This window comes from Panthera uncia (genome assembly GCF_023721935.1).
Source record: "Panthera uncia isolate 11264 chromosome C1 unlocalized genomic scaffold, Puncia_PCG_1.0 HiC_scaffold_4, whole genome shotgun sequence".
In the NCBI taxonomy this organism is placed as follows: Eukaryota; Metazoa; Chordata; class Mammalia; order Carnivora; family Felidae; genus Panthera; species Panthera uncia.
The window spans coordinates 89985165-90005656 of record NW_026057585.1 but is presented as its reverse complement, the minus strand read 5'-3'; the positions used below and the strand labels follow the sequence as shown (position 1 = coordinate 90005656).

The following is a 20492-nucleotide window of genomic DNA, read 5'->3' as shown; positions in this document are numbered from 1 at the left end:
CATTGTGGTTTTGATTTGTATTTCCCTGATGATGAGTGATGTTGAGCATTTTTTCATGTGTCGGTTGGCCATCTGGATGTCTTCTTTGGAGAAGTGTCTATTCATGTCTTTTGCCCATTTCTTCACTGGATTATTTGTTTTTGGGGTGTTGAGTTTGATAAGTTCTTTATAGATTTTGGATACTAACCCTTTATCTCACATGTCGTTTGCAAATATCTTCCCCCATTCTGTCAGTTGCCTTTTAGTTTTGCTGATTGTTTCCTTCGCTGTGCAGAAGCTTTTTATTTTGATGAGGTCCCAGTAGTTCATTTTTGCTTTTGTTTCCCTTGCCTCCAGAGACGTGTTAAGTAAGAAGTTGCTGCGACCAAGATCAAAGACGTTTTTGGCTACTTTCTCCTCGTGGATTTTGATGGCTTCCTGTCTTATGTTTAGGTCTTTCATCCATTTTGAGTTTATTTTTGTGTCTGGTGTAAGAAAGTGGTCCAGTTTCATTCTTCTGCATGTCGCTGTCCAGTTTTCCCAGCACCATTTGCTGAAGAGACTGTCTTTACTCCAATGGATATTCTTTCCTGCTTTGTCAAAGATTAGTTGGTTGTATGTTTGTGGGTCCATTTCTGGGTTCTCTATTCTGTTCCAATGATCTGAGTGTCTGTTCTTATGCCAGTACCATACTGTCTTGATGGTTACAGCTTTGTAGTATAGCTTGAAGTCTGGGATTGTGATGCCTCCTGCTTTGGTTTTCTTTTTCAAGATTGCTTTGGCTATTCAGGGTCTTTTTTGGTTCCATACAAATTTTAGGATTATTTGTTCTAGCTCTGTGAAGAATGCCGGTGTTATTTTGATAGGGATTGCATTGAATATATAGATTGCTTTGGATAGTATCGACATTTTAACAATATTTGTTCTTCCTATCCAGGAGCATGGAAACTTTTTCCATTTTTAAAAAAGAATTTTTAACATTTATTTACTTTTTGAGAGACAGAGAGAGACAAAGTGTGAGTGAGGGAGGGGCAAAGAGAGAGGGAATCCCAGATTCCAAAGCAGGCTCCAGGCTCTGAGCTCAACGCAGGGCTCGAACTTACAAACTGCAAGATCATGACCTGAGCTGAAGGCAGATGTTCAACTGACTGAGCCACCCAGGCCACCCCCACAGATGACATGTATTGAACATTTATCATGAGGCAGCTACTTCAAATCCAGCATCTCGCCTAATCCTCCCAATGATGTTGAGAGTTGAAAATTACTAACTCACTTTACCAGTAGGGAAACTGAGGCCCAGGGAGGCAAATTAACTTGCTCAAGATCACTCTCCAGTCCACGCTTTGACACAAGCTTCCTGTGGGCCCTGGGCTAGTCACAACCTTACTTTGGGTCTTGGGTTTTCCCATTATAATATGCTAGGCTTAGAGGAGCATTCTGGTAGTTTAAGAAGCTCAGAGGCATGTTCACTGTTGGACAAGCCACCCAAAGCCCACTGTGTCTTATCTGCTCACACCCTCTCGTGTTCATACCCACACGATCTTTGTGGGTGCTCCTCATATGTGCATGTCCCTGCTCACGCATGCCTCCAACCTGTGTTCTGACTCTGCCCAACAGATGATCAAATCCCTGAAGAAGGCTATGGCCCCAGTCCTGAGTGATGTAACTGTGGAGTGGGTCTTCCCTGAGACCACCGAGGTCCTAATCTCACCTGTCAGCACCAGCTGCCTCTTCCCTGGAGAGCGGCTGGTGGGGTATGGCATTGTGTGTGATGCCTCCTTATACATCTCCCATCCCAGATATGTAAGTATCTTAGACATTCCAGAACCTTGCCCACAAAGCCATCCTTAGCTGGAAAGACTACTGGGAACTAGGAACTAATTGGATCTGGTGTTTACAGTTGTGGGGCATGGTGGCCAGGCCAAGGGCATGTGGTCATGATGACATTGCTTGGCTAAGTGCTGTCATCGCAATACGTGGTTCTTAAGATCCCCTGCAGCAGAAAACTTGGGGTAATGTGCTTAAAATGCAGACTCCAACCTCCAACCTGGGCCTACTGAATCAGTCTTTGAGGGTAAGGCCTAGGAACCTATATTTTATATAATCTCCTCAAGGTGATTTTGATAAACAATTCATTTCAGAATAACTGCGTTCAGGTTTCTTTCCCCAAACACTCTATTCAGGTCATGTCTCCTCAGATGAGTTTGTGTTTTATTTACATGGATAATTCTCTTGTATGTGGTGACAGACGTGAGATAAAAGTGAGGAATGTCTATAAGGAAGGTGGAGTTCATGTTAAAACGTGGGAGATTGCCCGAGAAGCTATTTCCCCATCCATCTTCCCTCTTTAGTGAGTCTCTCCTCTCCTGCTTGAAGGATTTGTCCTCTTGTTTTATTTTTAAGCAGGAGTCACAAACTCATTGCCTAGAGGGATTGTGCAGGTATAAAATGATTGAAATGAACTTATAAAAATAAAAGGGAAAACGCCATGAAGGATAGCAGTGATCACTGAGTCCATAGAAAGGCCATAAGGAGTGATAAGGAATATGGCAAATTGGACAGCATGCACCCATCTAAATTGGGTGGTCCCCTACCCAGCTCTAACAAACTGTTCCCATGCAGGAATGTGGGCTCTGTGTTAAATGCGTTTTCAGTCTTACAAGAGAAGTTAGAATTTTATGTGCAATTTCCAGATTTTAGAATGTTATAGAATCTCCTAAGAATCATGGTCAGGGTAATGGTTAATGTGTTGTGGAGAGCAGGGCATTCAAATGCAGGGAGAAGTTGGTCAGTCTTTGAACAGTATAGACCCTTCTCGGAGGTCTGGAGGCAGCAGATCACCAGCAGACCCTACCACTAGAAGGGACCATCAAATCCCTTCCCTTTCCTTACTCATGAGAATGGCAAAGTTTTCTCCCACTCTTACCAAAGCTGTTGGGTAAGGGTACCCTTGCATATCGTGGTGGAAACATGACTTTTCCCCCTGGAAAGCAATCTAGAAATACCTAATGAAATTTTAAATACATAACTTTTCAGCCCAGAAATCCCTCCTAAGAATCTAACACATAGAAATAAAAGTGATGTAATGGATTCGTGCCCAAGGATTCACCGTAGCAATTTTTTATGGCGGCAAAAATAAATGGCCACAAAGTGAATGCTTAAAAATAAAGGATGGGAGAATATTTATTCAGTCAATTGTTAAAAAGAATAGTTGATATGCAGGATTTCCAAAATGTTTTAAGTGCAAAATTCAAGATACTGATAAATGTAAGTAATACAGTCCAGCTTTGGTAGAATAAAAGTGACCCTCCAAAGCCCTTATGTTTTATATATATATATTTATATCATGGAGAATGGAATGGAAGGAGCAGATGGTTCATTCTGTTAATTTTGATGACCTATTTGGAGACAGCAGTGGCATTTAGAATGACATTTTTAAACATGTTTCAATAAATAAGATAATTAAAAATATAAATAGTATAAATGATATGGAGAGCCAATGCCATTCACCATCTCTTAAACAGAAGTCTGCCTAAACAAATCAAGCAAGCAAAAAGCTTTCCTGTTATTCCAGATCTTCAAAGATGGAATGTCCATCACCTCCTGTCACACGCTTGCTGCCCTGAACATGTTCTTTCCGACACCTAGCCTCACTCTCTGCCCTCTTCTCTCTCCCTCCCTCCAGGACAAAAGGAGACGATACAGCATGTTGCACTCTCAAGAGTCCAGCAGCTCTGTCTTCTACCACTCACAGGACGAGGGGCCCAGCCCAGACAGCAGGGACTGTGTCAGGGGCATGGGCGCACCCTGCAGCCCAAGGCAGCCCAAAGATGCCCAGCTGTCCACCGGAGACTCCATCGCCAATCTTGGTTAGCCTGTGCTCCACTCTCTCTTCCAGGGAGGCCATGGTTGCTACATTTTACTGAGCAGTTACTATGTGCTAAGCTGTTTTATACAAACAATCTCACTGCAGCTGTGCAGATGAGTACTGCTCTCCCTATCTGCAGATGATGAAACGGAGGCTTGGCGACTTTAAGCAATTTGGCCAAATCATGAAACTTGAAAGAGGGGGAGGGTACAAACAAAGGGTCTAAGAGCTGTCTGGACCCAAAGCTTCTTTATGGTGTTAATTTCTGGTCCTAGGTATTTATTTACTTACTTACTTACTTACTTTGGTGGGGGGGGGGGGCTCAAGTGAGCAAGGGTGGAGAGAGAGAGAATCACACGAGGGGCAGAGAAAGAGAAGGGATCACTTACTAAGGCTAGGCTACCCAGCACAGATCTGGGAAACAAAGATACCCCAAATGTGGACTCCTGTCCTTCAGAAGCTCTCTGCCTAGTGAAACAGATACAACTGGCCCTAACTCTGATAGAAGTAGAGTGACAGGGACCACAGGAAAGTTTAACAAGCTGTGAGGGTCCCAAGGAAAGACACATCGGTAGAGGATATCAACAAAGACATAATGAGGGCACTGATTCTTAGAAGCGGGAAGAGAGGAGATTCCAGGCAGCAGAAATGGACCTGAGATGTGGAAGTGTGACACCTAGAAAACACATACACAACTGATTACTCATCTGGCATATTTGGAGCACATAATACATTGAAAAAGGAGCAGAAAGGACAGTAGCTGGGTAGATGGATTGGGACCAGATTAGGCAAGGCTTTAAATGCCAGGTGAGCCGAGACACCTGCAAATCTTTCACCAGGCAAGAGGTAGAAAATGCAAGATGTTTCTAAGCAGGAAAGAAGCATACAAGCCCCTCTCTCCTTCCCCACTGTTCTCCACCCTGACGGCTCCCCTGTCACCACCCTACCCAGGTCTGGACTTCTCCCAGCGACGGCGGGCATATAGCACCAACCAGATCACCAACCACAAGCCTTCCCCAAGGGCCACCACAGCCAGCGACCCCACAGTGCCTGCCAGGAGATACCCACTGCGGAAAGCCAAGCCGCAGGATCTCACCAACCAGACCAGCACAGAGGCCTCGTGGTGGCAGATTGATCTGCAGGTACCAAGCAGGGCAAGTTGGAGCTGGGGGAGACCATAGATGGGGAGAGAACTGTGTGTCCTGCTTCAGCCACAAGGATGGGGCCTTTTCTGCCACATCCTATTCTGCCAAACAAGTCACTTCCTCTTCATTTTTCTGGATCTTCACCTGCCTGACCCCCTTTCTAATAATGGTACCCATTGGCCAGTGACATCACTCATTCCGTGTACACAAACACCTCCCAGCCAGCAGGGAGCATCGAGCGGGTGGGGGAGCTGACCGCCCCCACTCTGTACAGATGTGGAAATTGAGGGCCAGAAAGGTAAAGTGACTTATCCAGGGTCACATAGCCAGTCGGGGGACTGCGACCCAGGACCCTCTCCCTACAAAGCCCCTGCTTCCCTCCCTCCATCGCACTGCACCTTCTGCAAATCCCAAGTGTTGCACATTCACCCCTGGCAGAGATCATCGCAGAGTTAGAGCCAGAGCAGGACCAGTCGCCCGCCATTCAGCTAGACCAGAGTGTCTCCACCTCAGCACTATGACACGATAATTCTTTGTGGCAGATGCTGTCCTGTGTTTTGTAGAATGTTTGGCAGCAGCCCTGGCCTCTACCAACTGAAATGCACTCCCAATCACCATAACCAAAAGCAGTCACTGCCAAATCCCCCTGGGGAAGAGGGTAGAGTCACCAGAGAAACACTGTCCTAAACCAGATTGGGGTTTCTTATTATCTGCATGCCTTTCTCCCATTTTCTTAGGAATGGGTTTCATGTAGCTTTGTCATCATTAGGTCCTGGTTCCATAAAAGCAGCCGTTAACTTCTCCCATGCCACCCACCGCCCCCTCCATCCCCGCCCCTCCGTAAGCTCCTGCCCCCCCCCCCCCCCAGGGGCAGAGACTCGGCCACCTAGGCCCTTCTCTGTGCTTAGCCAGTTGGAAGACACTACCCTTGGACTCAGGCAGACTCTGCTCCTTAAGCATGTTGCTTACCCTCTCTGAGCCCTGATTTTCCCTTCTGTGAAATGGGGAGAATAGCTTGTGCAGATGATTGAGCTAATAACAGCCATCAACAGATTTTTTTGAGAGCCAACTGTAGTGGAAGGCTCTTGCAGGCAATGGCTGATAAGAGATGAAGTGCCCTGGAGCAGCAGCTGGTATGCAGTAGGTGTCCCTTAGATGCACCTCTAGCTGGTGAGAGCTCTGGGCAGCTTAGCATCTGCTCCCTCCTGCTTGCTTCTGGCCCATCTTTGCTCGTCTCTCCCTGATTCCCTGCTTGGCTTCTCCAGTCTGACTCTCCCCAACACGCTGGTACAAACGCACACACCTGCATATGCAAGCACACACATGTACACACATCCTGCAGCCTCTGGCTGGGTGAAGGACTGCATCTTAGACCAATCTGTTACCATGGAAGCTGTAGCAGCGTCTGTTTCTTGCTGTGGCTGTGATGTTGGGGCAGGGGTGAGGGGAATCCCAGTCTGTCATGGGAGAGGGGGACTAAGGATCCCTTGGGACCCAGCAGCCCTGGCTGGGTACCAGCTCCCATCAGGGCCATCCTAACAATGACCGACGGTCCTTTCCTTCTCCCACACCCTTGTACTGTCCCCAGCCCCAGAGGAGATGGGAAGGAGGATCCCGGCCCCTGCCCTAAGGAGTCCCTATCTAATGGAGAGGCACAGTCCTCTTCTCAGTAAATACTTGATAGAGATGAGGAAGATTCCATGGTTAACTGTTGGCCTTAAAACCTAAGAGGCGCTTTCTCTGTTTCGCCTTGTAAGTGCCTTTGGCCCCTCCCAATCCGCTCCCCCTACCAAGCATAGCAAGTTTCCCAGACGCACAAAATTCATTTTTAATTAATACTCTTTAATTAGAGAAGTACTACACATTCAGAGTTTACAATAAAAACCCTCAAACAGTGCAGTCAGATATAAAGTAAAACTAAAATCAGCCCTTCCTTGTGCCCAAACCCACTGGATTTTCAGTGTTTCCTTTCAGAAATACTACAGACACCCACACCCACACACACACACACACGTTTTGAAGAATCACATTATAAATCTCCAATCTATCCAATTATTATTGGATCTGTCCAAAGTCCATAAGTAAATCTCTGATTTACTTTGTTAATGTCTTTTTTTTTTTAAGTTTATTTATTTATTTTGAGGCAGAAAGAGAGAGAGAACGAGTGGAGGAGAGGGGGTGGGGACAGAGGATCTGAAGCGGGCTCTGTGCTGACAGCAGAGAGCCCAACATGGTGCTTAAACTTAGGAGCAGTGAAATCATGAGTCAAGCCGAAGTCGGGCGTTTAACTGGAAGAGCCATCCAGGTGCCCCTTTTTAATTCACTTTTCTGTATACAGTAAAGTGTACAATTCTTGGTGAATTGTTCTGTGACTTTTGACAAACGCATAGTCCTGTAACTATCTCCACAATCAAAATACCGAACAGTTGCAAGTTACTTTTTTAAAATATGTTTGATCTCGGACAGCTTCCCACGTTGGTAGGAAGAGATCTGCTACTTTGATTTCTGGGTTGTGTAGCGTTCCATTGTATGGATCGACCATAATAACTTATTTGTCAACCCCTATTGATGCACGTTTTTGACAGGGTCCAGATTTTTCACTTTTACAAGCAATACTGCAACAAATCTACAGTACGTGCACGTAGATATCTGCATCCTTGTGTATTCCACAGAATTAAATTTCTGAAAATGGAATTGTTGGGTCAAAGGAGTCTGTGCACATTTCATGTTGATAGCACACTGCTAAAGGTTCCTCCCACAGGTGTGCACCAGTTTATACACACATCGACAGTCCAAGAGAGAGACCCTACCCTGTCTCCCCAATTAGCCACAATGTGCATCATCAAATGTTTAAGTATTTGCCAATCTGAAAAATGGAAAAAAATCATAACTTATTTTAATTTAGAGCAATGCTCACGAAGCAGAACATTTCTTCATGGGTTTATTTGATACATTTTGAATTGCCTGTAGATACCCTGAACCCACATTCTACCTCTGCCCTCCTGCCCCAGTGATTTACAAGCGCTTTTTCTTGAAAATGATCTTTGTCATGCATGTTGCAAATATATTTCCCAGTTTATCCCTTGCCTTTTGATGTTTTTTTTTTTTGTACCAGCGCAAGAACAGACAGATTAAACGCACAAAACAGAAGAGAAAGTCCAGAAATAAAACCAAATGTACATGAGAGCTTTGACAGGAGAGAGGCAGGGAACTGATAAACCCTAGAAACTGAATGAATGGACCATATTCAGAAAGCAGTGTTGAGATCTGTACTACTCAGAAAATCAAGGAAAAGGCTGGTTTCTATTTCTTGACACCAAAATAAATTTCATGTGAATCAAAGATTTAAGCAAACAAAAATAAATCATAAAAATTCCAGAAGAGTTTTTCTGAGTGGGAAAGACCTTTTAAGGATGACATATGAGAAGACATAAGGAAAACGCTGATAATTTTAGCCTCCTCCCAACACACACACAAAGTTTTAAACTTTATGGCAAAAAAAAAAAAAAGTGGATTTAGAATATTATCCATGGTATGTGATTTTCCATGATTTTCCATGCTTTGGGCTTTATCCATGCTTTGGGATTGTTTGTGTTGATGGTTCCTCATGGGTAGTAGAGAGTAGGTTATGTGTCCTTGGGAACCGCAGGAGCTGAAGTGCCCAGGGAAAGAGCTGTGGCTAGGGGTGGAGGGAAGAGGGCAGCCACCAGGAGCTCAGCCTCCTCCCTTCCCTCTTGCACTCCTAGCCCTTGCTCAACAGCGGTCCGGACCTGAGCCAGGGCCCCAAACTCCGAGGCCCAGGTGCCCGCAGGCCGTCTCTGCTGCCCCAAGGCTGCCAGCCCAGCCTGCCCTCCAGCCAGGAGACCCAGACCTGGAGCCCCATGAAAGAGCCCGATCTTGGGTTTAACCTGAAACCTGCTTCAGACAGCCGTAGCCCTGGGGATCTGGGTAAGTGCCTGCAGGGTCCAGGACCTGACTGGGGACAGGAAGGAATCCTTCACCTTCAGATGATAGGACTGATGGCAAATGCCTTCCTCTGTGCCCTTGAGGGAGAAGGATCCGATATTGCCCATCCCTGCCAGAGAACCTCACTCTCCCAATCAACCTAGCCCTTGGGCTGGCTGTGAGGATCCCAGATGTCCCTGAGGCTGCATTCTTGCCGCCCAAGTGTCCCCACACCATTCTATCTGGCCACCTCAAGTACTGGATTCCTGGGAGGTGGGTCTGCCCCATTTTGGGGAGAAGCCATACCCTCCAGCTGTCCGAGGGAAGGAATCCTGTGTTCCTTGAGGTGGGAAGGGTCGGGGGAAGACAGTACTTGCTTAGGGATGTCTGCGCCCTGGGGAGGAATGATGTCCCTAGGGATTGACCCTCTGTGCCCCAGCTCAGAGCACCACCTGCTTGTCCCTCCACTCGCAGAACCGTCCCATCACCCTTCCACCTTCGAGACCGAGACGTCCTCGGACTGGGAACCCCTGGCCGAGTCCGAGGATCGTGTCAGTCCCAGCAGGCCCCCTACCCCAGCCCCGGTGCTGGGCAAGGCAGTGGTCAAGGGCCTGCGCGACAGCCAACGTTTGCAGTGGGAAGTGAGCTTTGAGCTGGGGCCCCCCGGCCCGGAGAGGGGAGGGGCACACGAGGCCGACCTGTGGAGCGAGACCTTCCACCACCTGGCGGCCCGCGCCATCATCCGCGACTTCGAGCAGCTGGCGGAGCGCGAGAACGAGATCGAGCAAGGTGAGCCCCACGGCCTGCGCACTCCTATCTGCCCTCCCGGAGGCCCTCCTCTCAGCCCCGCCCAATGCCCATCCCACTCTTCCCACCGTGATCCGCCCCCTCCCCGCAGCCCCGCCCAATGCCCATCCCACTCCTCCCACCATGATCCGCCCCCTCCCCGCAGCCCCGCCCAATGCCCATCCCACGCTTCCCACCATGATCCGCCCCCTCCCAGCTGTTGCGTTCCGCCCCCTCCCCACAGCCCCGCCCAATGCCCCATCGCCCTCCCGGCCCACCCACCCGGAGATCTGCTCCCTTCCCCTGGCTTCAGGTGCCATTGTCTTCCCACAGCTGCCATTGTCTATGCTCCACCTCTTCTCCCTACACTGCAGCCTCCAAGTGCCTCTCCTCTCCCCCAACCCCCCAGCCCTCCCTCCACCTCCCCCCGCCCACACACACAGCCAGGTGTTCCATCCTCTCCTGATCAGCCCCCATCCCCCAGCCGCCTTCTCCTCCCCAGGGACTCCTCCACCCCTCTCACCCCCTCCGGTGATCCGTCCTTTCCTCTCTTTCCTTCTTCCCCTCTACTACAGGTCCCCCATTCCCCCTCACTCCCCACGGCTTCCCCTTACAGCGCCCCCTGTAGGGCTCCGGAGACAGAACGATGGAGCCAGCCCTGTCCCACCTGACCCGCTCCCCTGGGACGCACCTTCTTAGGGAACCCCCCCCCCAAACCCAGTAGGTCCACTCCCTCACTCATCAAGGCCATTTTATTGATTTTGGATCAGCGGGGGGCCAGGCTCGAGGCTGAACAGTGCGATGACCACCACAATTCCTACCCTTACTTACGAGTGCTTGATTGACAAGGACTAGCCAGGAAGCGGACATCAATCAAATAATTATACACACAATTAATTGAGTGCATTTGTCCTAAGTGCTATTAAGAAATACAGGGATCCAAGAAATCCTATAACGGGAAGAGAGGGGAGCTAATTTAGCTCAGGAAGTGGGACAAACTTTCCTAAGATGGTGACTCCTGGGATCAGGGTGGTGCACACTTAGAGAATAGATATAGATATAAATAGAGAATAGTACTTGTTTATAGGCTCATGCTTTGTTTATACAATAATGTATTGCTTATATTTTATATTATTTGTACTTTCGTTTAATATATATCATCATTTTCTTTCCATGAGCACCTCACCTTACAGTTTACAAAACATTTGTACACCTTTTATCTCCTTGGATCCTCACACAGACAGCCCTCTGGAGGCAGCAAGCCAGAGACTGCTCACCTGTTCCATGGATCTATTTGATTCAGATCCATCACTGACTCGCTGTGTGACCCTGTGTTTGCCCCTCTCCCTCTCTGGTTTTCATTCTTCTTGGCAAGATTGTCCCAATGGGCCAGACCAGGGGTCCCCACCCAGTCAGGGAACCTGCAAAGTCCTGCTACAAAGTTTTTACCAGATAGCTGCAAAATGAAAATGGAAAATACAGACAACAGAAAGGTTTTGGGGTTTTTTTTGAGATTTTATTTTTAAGTAATCCCTACACCCAACGTGGGGCTTGAACTCACAACCCGAAGATCAAGAGTCACATGCTCAGTAGACCAAACCAGACAGGCGCCCCTAGAGGATTTTTTTAATAATGCTGAAATTATTTAAGGAGTGTAACTATCTTTTTTGTCTTAAGACGTCTTAGCTCTTTGACATTAAAATGTCCTTTTAGGAAATGATGACAGAGGTTAATAATCTGGGGTGGGGGCTAAGGTCAAGGCATCCCCTCAATTTTAAGGGCTTATTTATTTATTCATTTATTTAAAGTTTATTTATTTATTTTGAGAGAAGCAGTCCGAGTGGGGGAGGGACAGAGAGCGAGGAGAGGGGGAGAATCCCAAGCAGACTCCACGCTGCCAGCACAGAGCCCGATGAGGGGCTCAAACACACGCAGCCGTTGAGATCATGACCTGAGCTGAGATCAAGAGTCAGACGCTTAACCAACTGAGCCACCCAGGCACCCCTTAAAGGCTTATTTAATCCCAAAGATGAGGACCACTGGTCTAGCCCTTCTTTTAGCTTCCAGAACTTCCGCATCAAGGGGGACTTTCCGAGCCTGCACACTGACCCCCAACTTCTCCCTCTGCAGGGTCCAGCCGCCGCTACCAGGTAAACGCTGTGCACACCAGCAAGGCCTGCAACATCATCAGCAAATACACGGCCTTTGTTCCTGTGGACGTGAGCGAGAGCCGGTACCTGCCCACCGTGGTGGGGTACCCCAATTCTGGTAAGGCGGATGGGTGGCTGGGGCCTGCCTGAGGAACAAGCAGTGCCCCCCTTGGCTGGCAGAGGGGAACTGAGACACAAAGGAGCATAGGCCTACCGAGAGGAGTTCAAGGAATGACCTAGAAGCAAAAGGGGCCCCTGGCAGATGACTTGGTCACCATAGGGTGGGGGGCGCATGAGCCCCCTTCCCACTGCTCTGCAGAAGGCCATGAAACCACCCCACTCCCTTTTTCCCACCAAGTGAATATGATTTTATTGTATTTTTCCAACTGGAACAATGTGTGCTCACTGGAGAAAGTTCCAAAATACAGAAAGACCTAAAATAAATAAAAGTGCTTGGAACTGACAGTCCTCCAGAAATGAGTACTAATTACTTCCTTGGTGTGACCATCCTTCCAGACTTCTATGAATATCTACATGTAGCGAAATCAAAAGACAGATAATTTTTTCATGAATTGGATCATACCAATATGCGCTACATTTTCCAAACTATGGGTGTAGAAAATATCTTTCCACGAAGCTGAATCTATATCACCATTTTAATACCTGCAGGGTTTTCTACTTTCATCATTGTAACAGCCAGTTAGACAGCGTCCCAAAGCACTTTACAGCAAATGACTTAATTCTCAAAACAGCGCTGCAACCCAGATGCTGTTATGAGCCCCCCCCCCCCACTTTACAGATGGGAAGACAGAGGCAGAGGGAGTTAAGTTACTTGCCCAAGGTCACACAGCAGGGAGGGGCAGAGCCAGGCTTTGAATCCCAGCGATCTGCCTCCAGCACGTGTTCCCTCCTGCTCCTCTCCGCCGCCTCTTAAGGGTTATCAGAACCTATTTCACCAGCCCTGTGTTATTAGACCTTCATTTTAACCCCCTTTTGATTATTGTAAATTACGGTGCAAAAAACATCTTTATGCCCCTGTCTGGTTATCTCCTTGGGGCCAATTAACTCTCAGAAGTAAGAGTGCACATCCAAAGTTCTGCCCGTTGAAAACTGTGATGTATTGTGCAAAATTGACCCTGCCCAGAGGTTGTTCAGAAATCTCCCTTCCCCAACACTGCATGCTGCTTATCTTTCTAAACGCTGCCAGGCTCATAGACAAGGAAAGATTCTCTCTTCAGGGAATTATTCTAGGTTTTTTGGTTTTTGGTTTTTGGTTTTTGTTTTTGTTTTTGTTTTTTTCTTGGTGAGTTACTCTCCATAGGGGCATAAACTATATGTACTTTTTCTTTCCTATATTTCATTTTCCCGTCCGCTGCCAGCTCCATTTTCTTTTTTTCTTTCTTTTTTGTTTCTTTTAGCAAACCTCCTGAAAGAATGTTTGAAAACAAAATGTGCCTCTCCTCATTTCTCCTGTGCACCCCCCCCCACCCCCCTCCCCCTGCTGTTTTTCATCTGTGGTACCAAAATAATCAATGACCCGTTCCCTCTTTCAGATGTCTCATTTCAGGTTCTGGCCAGAAGCCCAGGCTGTTCCTCCACTGGGCATTCTCATTCACGGGGCTTTTGTCATCCTGAATGACATTCAGGATGTCTCTCCCTCCCCTCCCATCTCAGACTGTCCTCCTAGTGTCTGTAGCCCACAGCCTGTAAGGTTTGGGGACCTGGCCCACGTCTTAACCCAAGTCCCCCAGCCCCTTAAGACCTGGATCAGTACCTCCCAAAGTGTGCTCCAGGAAATCAGTACCCTAGTTCCATGTGCCGTTCATGGCCATTCAGCACAAAACTAGGAAGTACTAGTTAGGAAATACATTTAGGAACCACTGGATTAAGCTCGGAACTTTTGATTGCAGAACTTGTCAGAGCCTTTTTTAGTACGTTAATCTACATCAGGAGGCTCAGAGAATGGACTGCAGTTTGCATCTTCTAAACTTACCTCCCCATAGAACTCCTTGGTATTTTTTAAGACATAATTTACAGACTAGTGTTCTCCAAAAGTGGGGTTCCCCAAAACATACTCGAGGGTGCTATAGTTTCATCTGTCTTCTACCCATCCCCCATTGGTGGGGCCCTAGGACTTCAGGGGCCTTCCCTGTGGGAGAGGAACTGGGACCTCAGTCTCTGGGACAGTAAACTAAGAGAGAAGGAAAATGGGGTGTTCCTGAGAAAACCAGCCTTTTAACTAACTAGAAAACATTGCTGCTTTCTGAACGCTAGCTCAGCAATAGCATGTACCCAGCAAGGTTATTATCCCCATTTTCTAGATAAGAAAACTGAGGCACAGAGTGGTGAGCACCCCATCCAGCTGCTAAGAGATGGGGCTGAGGTTCAAATCCAGGTCATTCTGGCTCCAAAGCTCACGGTCTTGCCTTGTAAAATGTCTCTCTGCCTTTGGATAAGTGACAGACTGAAGCCAGAATCATTCCCACTAGCCTCGGGGGAGAGGCAAAGGACTGACACAACGGTACCCATCTGACCCCCTTCTCCTTTTCCTCGTGAAGGTGCTGCATGGCGGATGGTCAGCTCTCAGGTCCTGACCCGACAGTGGAGGGGAACCTCTGCCGGCTTCAGACGGTCCCAGACCCTCCTCGGGGACTACTCGGCGGCAGCAGGAGATGGCAAATTCCAGAACCTGAGTAAGAGCTGCCTCAGGCGTGCTCTGAAGCCTGGGCCCCGTGTCCAAGGCCGCGGAGGCCAGTCTCTGAGTCTGCACTCTGGGTCCTCACAGGGCCTGGGTGGGGCCAGGCCTCCTGGGCTCCCCGAGGCTCAGCATGGCCCAAGCATGCCACCATCAACACAGCCTCGCGGAGCGAGCTGCGGGGCACCTGCATGCCCGCGCCATCCCTCCACGTCTCCCCCTTCACGGTTTGCCAAGCCGGTGGCTGTTCTCTGACTCCAGTCTCCCGAGTCCTCCCAGGCAGCAAATGCCAAGACAGCTAACAAACCAGGGGGAAAGCCAGGAACAAAGAGGCAGTTTCATCTGGTTGGGTCCTACCATCTGCTTCTGTCAGGATTCCCAAAGCTTCCTTTCTGCCTTCGCCTGATTTCCTTGTGCCTACAGCTTGGGTCCTTAAACATTCATGATTCGACCCTTTTGTGACCTTGCACTAATTCACGGGATCGCTTTCACCCTGCGTGTCTTGAATGTACGTGCGTCCTTTGGTCCCTCCAAAGACAGCCTAACTACTGCACTGGTCCTAACCCTTTCCTTCGTGCCCTCTCATGTTCAGTGAGGATGTCCTGCCTTCTTCTGTGCATGGGAAGGACGTCAGAAGTCCCACCTGACCACTAGGCCAGGCACCCAGATCCTGATTGTTTTTTACCTGAGAGACTAGAAAGTCCTTACAGACATTGGTGGGTTAAAAAAGGAACAGTGTGTGAGGGGTAGAAGAGAGTGTAACTCCAGAATTAAAAAGCTCTGCCATTTCTTTGGTCCCTCAGAGCCTCCAAAACTGGGGGGAGCATGCTGTAACCCCTGAACCAAGCCGGGCTTCCAGTCTAGAGGAAATTTCTGTCTACCTTTTCATTTCTCCATAGCTCAGTTCTTGGTGGCCCATGGCTTCCTTCAAAATCACAAATCCCTTCTTTTCTCTCTTTTTTTTTTAATTTTATATGTTTTTAAGTTTATTTTTGAGAGAGAGAGAGAGAAAGAGCGTGAGCAGAAGAGGGGCGGGGGGGTGGAGAGAGAGAGAGAGACAGAGACAGAGACAGAGACTCCCAAGCAGGCTCCATGCTGTCAGCACAGAGCTGGATGTGGGGCTTGATCCCATGAACTGGGAGATCATGACTGGAGCCAAAATCCAGAATCAGACACTTAACTGGCTGAGCCATCAGGCGCCCCACAAATACCTTCTTTTCAGTTGACCTCTGATTCACACCCAAGTGTCTATAACTTCTACACTCTGACTCTATCCCAAGCCCTTTCCCTCCCCAAGGATGACAATGGCTGACATTTCCTGAGAACTTTCTGTGTGCTGTCCACTGTTCTAATTATCTGACACGGTTTCTCTTCCTCATTGAGAAATGAGGAAACTGAGGCTCAGAGGAGTTAAGTGACTTACTCAATATCACACAGCTGGGAGAGCTGGGACTTGAACCCAGGCAGTGTCTGGCTCCAGAGCCATGAGGCTAACTGCCATGTTGCCTCCCAGTGCCTCCGTCACTCAGGCGTTCAGTCACTGGTGCACTGTTGTGCTATTCCCGCACCCCCAGCGATAAACGGATCTTCCTGGCCCTCACAGAGCCACTAATGGCCTCCTAGGGAACATAGAGGCTTTGATAAACATTTATGCATGAAGCTTTTTCCATATTTTGGAAATTCCCTTATGGTATATTGCCCATCGCTGTCCAGCCCTTGAAACAATCATAAGAATAAGCACCGTGAGTATGCATTTTGAACCAGCTATGTTCAGTTATTATCCCCATTTTACAGATGGGGAAACTGAGGCTCAGAGCCCTCTGACAAGTTAGTGCCATGTTCTCATGCCTTCTGGAGAGCTGGCAGGAGCCCCTTCTCAGTGAGGCACAGACCTGGTGAGCGAATGCCCACCTCGCCCCCCACCCTCAGACCCCCGGGCTGCTTGCATTTCTCTGCTGGGTCTGAGCTCAGGGCTTTATTGAGCACTTACCATGGGCCAGGCACCTGGCACTGTCATCTGTGTATTGTCTCCCTTGATCCCTAAGACAACACTGCGAGGTAGATACTATTATCCTCAATTTGCGACCTCAGTTTATAAAGGAAGTAGCTTTCCCAAGGTCACACAGCTAGTCAATGGGTGAGTTGGGATTTGAACCCAGGCTTCTCTGACTCTTCCGGTGGAGTGATGGTGTTATCTTTGGAAGACGAAGGACCATAAAACAGGGATGGAAACCCTGGCCTTGTTCGTCCAACTTACCCCCAGGGATTGTGAATTCTTGCCCTCGCTTTCCTTGGGGGGGCAGGAGAGGTGGGGAAAGGGAGGGCCCAGGGGGCTCAGGCCTCACCGGTTCCTCTGTTGTAGATGTGGAGGAAAGCCCCAGTGCACCCTTCAGAGAGACCACATCCCCGGGCCGCGAAAAGTATGCCGCTTCGGAAGGTGAGTAGGCAGTTAGCTGACTCTCTCTTTCATTAAGATAGTGGAGTGATTGATCCTTGAGCCAGGAGAGTGTTAGCCCTACAAAGTCTTTGGTGGTTTATTTATTCCTCAAAATGCCCCTGTGTGAGATAAATAGGAGTATCCTTAATTGAAAGACATGGAAACTAAGATTCAGAGAGGTGAAGTGACTTCCCCAAGGTCACACAGCAAGTTAGTGACAACACGAGGCCTGGAATCAGACCTCCCAATTCTCAGTGGAGGGAGCATTCTAGCACCTAGCTCTGCTTAGAATCCTCCAGCAATATGCCAGGGAAGGAAGCTCAGTGTCCCCACTCGGGGGTGAGGGGGGCTGATGAGAAACTGTCACTGCCCCCACGGGTAACCTTCCAGAAGATACCAGTGGCTGCCACCCAAGGAAACTTGGAGGCCTATTTCTTATATGTGGACACACGTTTCACCCTTCCCCACACCACCTGGGTCAAAAACAGCCTAATGAGGGGCACCTGGGTGGCTCAGTCGTTTGAGCGTCCGACTTCAGCTCAGGTCATGATCTCATGGTCTGTGAGTTCAAGCCCCGCATCAGGCTCTGTGCTGACAGCTCAGAGCCTGGAGCCTGCTTCAGATTCTGTGTCTCCCTCTCTCTCTGCCTCTCCCCCACTCATGCTCTGTCTCTCTCTGTCTCAAAAATAAAGATAAACATTAAAAAAAAATTTAATAAATAAATTAATTAATTAATAAAAACAGCCTAATGATCAGCGTGGATCCCTAGGGACCTAGGCAGGACCCTGCCCCGTTCTGGGTCGCTGTTTCCCAGCTGGGGAGTGAGCCATTGGACAGGGTCATCTGTCAGGTCCCAACTGTCATTCTGTGGCTCTCCAGGTCCCCTGCGCAGTCTGGCCACCAATACCCTGTCTTCCTTGAAGGCCTCAGAGAGTCTCTTTGGATCCAGGTACGTGGGATCAGCTTCCCTGTGGCCACCCCTAGTGTGAAAGGCAGAAAGCAGGCCCAGCCTGACATTTAGACAAAAACGAACAATCCGAAAGGGATCCAGGAGGCTCCCTACCCAGAAATATCACCATCTTCCCGTCATCACACAGCAGAAGCCCCCACACATCCATGGTCTCTATGCAGGTGCAAATCCCCTGGGAGGGCTGCCCCAAGACTCTCTGACCCCCAGGGCTGAAAGGAATACATGATCAGAAGAGGGTCAAAAAAAGAATACGGGACGTTCCTTGTCCAGGCTGCCGCTAACTCACTGAATGTCTCGGGAAGTGCAAACCTCCCTCCCTGGGCCTCAGTTTCCCCAGCTGTCAAATGAGGAGGTTGGAGGAAACCATCTGTCACATTCTTTCTGGCCCTGACTTTCAGAAGCTGCTGAGTGAGCATGGGGGGAGGGGGGAGATTCCCAGGGACACCATGGGGGCAGCTACGGCCACCTGTCCCCGGTTCCCCCCACACAGGCTGAATCTGCACAAGTCCAGGCTGCTGACTCGAGCAGCCAAGGGCTTCCTGAGCAAGCCACTGACCAAGGCTCCGGAGCCAACCCCAGGGAGCCAGAACTTCGACTACATTCCGCTGGTGAGTGGCCCCAGACCCCAGACCTCAGCCCCCCACACTCCCCGAGGGGCCTTCCTGTGAGCCTCCTGCCCACCCCTCCCCCTTCACAAAGGGAAGAAGACCTACACCTTCCCACCCAAGTAGCCAACAGGGAAAGGACCTGGGGCCTCGGAGTGTCGCTCGAATCCAGCACCAGCATCGTGAACATTCTTTGCAATCCGCTGTCTTTGCTTTAAAAATTCACAGGAATTTTGCATTCTACTCCACCACCTATGTGTGTTTATTTTTCAAGACATAAAAATAAGCCTTGGAATAGCTCACAAGTGAGTAACATTAACACCCCAGGGACACGTGATGTGTTTAGTAAGCGGCTCTGCAGACAGCCCGGCGTGCTGCGGGCAGGGTGAGGTGCCCAGGTCTGGCAGGGGCGTCTCTGAATTGAGGAACAAAGGGGCCTGGCCCCAGCATATCTGGGGATCAGAGGGTGCTGGGAGACGGACGCGGTGTGAGCTTTTCACCACACAGACCCAGTCCCTACACTCCTGAGGCATAGTGTCACTTTGAATTTCCAAATATCCTGAGCAGCACAGCACTGTGCTTATAGTAAGTATTTGTTGAGCCAGGCACAGTGCTAGACCCTGGGAGACAACCTTGAACTGGATGAACAGAGTCCCTAAGTTCATGGCACTAAGTGTCTTGTGGGGACACAGACCAGGAACCAGGCAATCCTGAGAGGCTTAATTGGCCTGGGTACCCCTCAAGTCTCCCAGGCAGGAGGGGCAGGCTGGGGGGCGGGGATGAACGGGCGGGCGGTGTGGACCCAGGCTTTTGCCCGGCCCGGGGCTGCACAGGCTGAAAAGTTTGAGGCCCACTGAGGGGCTCCCCCCAACACAGGTGTCTCTGCAGCTGGCCTCCGGAGCCTTCCTGCTCAACCAAGCCTTCTGCGAGGCCATCCACGTCCCCATGGAGAAGCTCAAGTGGACCTCACCCTTCACCTGCCACCGAGTGCCCCTCACCCGCCAGCCCGAGCCCAAGACCCCAAGTCCCCAGCTGTGCACCGCCGGCCCCTCGGCCCGGCACCCCTCCTGTGATGGCTTCTCCCCAGAGCCTCCGGCGGGGGGCAAGCCAGGCTGGGAGACCAGGGCTGCGATCGAACACACAGGGAAGCTTTGGGCTACGGTGGTGGCACTGGCATGGCTGGAGCACAGCTCGGCCTCCTACTTTGTAGAGTGGGAGCTGGTGGCCGCCAAAGCCAACTCGTGGCTGGAACAGCAGGAGGTGCCCGAGGGCCGCACGCGGGGCACGCTCAAGGCGGCCGCCCGCCAGCTGTTCGTGCTCCTGCGGCATTGGGACGAGAATCTGGAGTTCGATATGCTTTGCTATAACCCAAATTATGTGTAGTGGGGGGTGGGGGGGGGGTGGGAGGAGAGGGAGGGGACCATTTGGGCCTGGGTGGGGGGAGATTTTGAAGCTACAGCCAATATATTGGCTGCTAGAAAGAGCCCTGGACTGGCAGCCGGGAGGCCTGAGTTCAATCCCAACTTTGCTACCACCTAGCTGTGCAACTTTAGGCCAGCCCCTGCCCCCTGTCTGGGCCTCAGTTTCCCCACCTGTAAAATAAGCGTGTGAGGTGAGGGAGGTGGACTAGATCTCTAGAAGCTCTGGAGGTTCCTTTCTGCTGGACATCCAGGGAGCCGTGGGTGGGGAGAGAGAAAATACAGTTTAAACCCAAGTTCTCCTGGAGGAGAGTCACGTAGGCAAAGCCCCCCACCCCTGCCAAATAAAAGGGTGGATGAGCGAACCCAAAGGCTGCCAGTAACCAGAACTGCGAGCCTCATCTAAGCACGAGGAGACCACCTCTGCTCGCTCCACAGTGACGGTCCAGGACCCCTAAATCCCAAAATCCCACCTACAGACCGACTGGAGAACC

General features: G+C 49.7%; 1 protein-coding gene across 1 annotated transcript in view; it reads left to right on the top strand.

Annotated features, from left to right (window-relative positions):
* Positions 1–19972, top strand: part of VWA5B1 (von Willebrand factor A domain containing 5B1) — a 49802-nt gene extending 29830 nt beyond the window's left edge. Inside the window, exons 12-22 of the mRNA XM_049617925.1 lie at positions 1597–1782; positions 3665–3848; positions 4799–4989; positions 8739–8940; positions 9412–9726; positions 11854–11991; positions 14432–14566; positions 16931–17005; positions 17885–17954; positions 18466–18583; positions 19457–19972. Coding sequence (XP_049473882.1) covers positions 1597–1782; positions 3665–3848; positions 4799–4989; positions 8739–8940; positions 9412–9726; positions 11854–11991; positions 14432–14566; positions 16931–17005; positions 17885–17954; positions 18466–18583; positions 19457–19963 — 2121 coding nt within the window. The 3' untranslated portion in view covers positions 19964–19972. The remainder of the gene's footprint in view (positions 1–1596; positions 1783–3664; positions 3849–4798; positions 4990–8738; positions 8941–9411; positions 9727–11853; positions 11992–14431; positions 14567–16930; positions 17006–17884; positions 17955–18465; positions 18584–19456) is intronic.
* Positions 19973–20492: the final 520 nt, after the last annotated feature.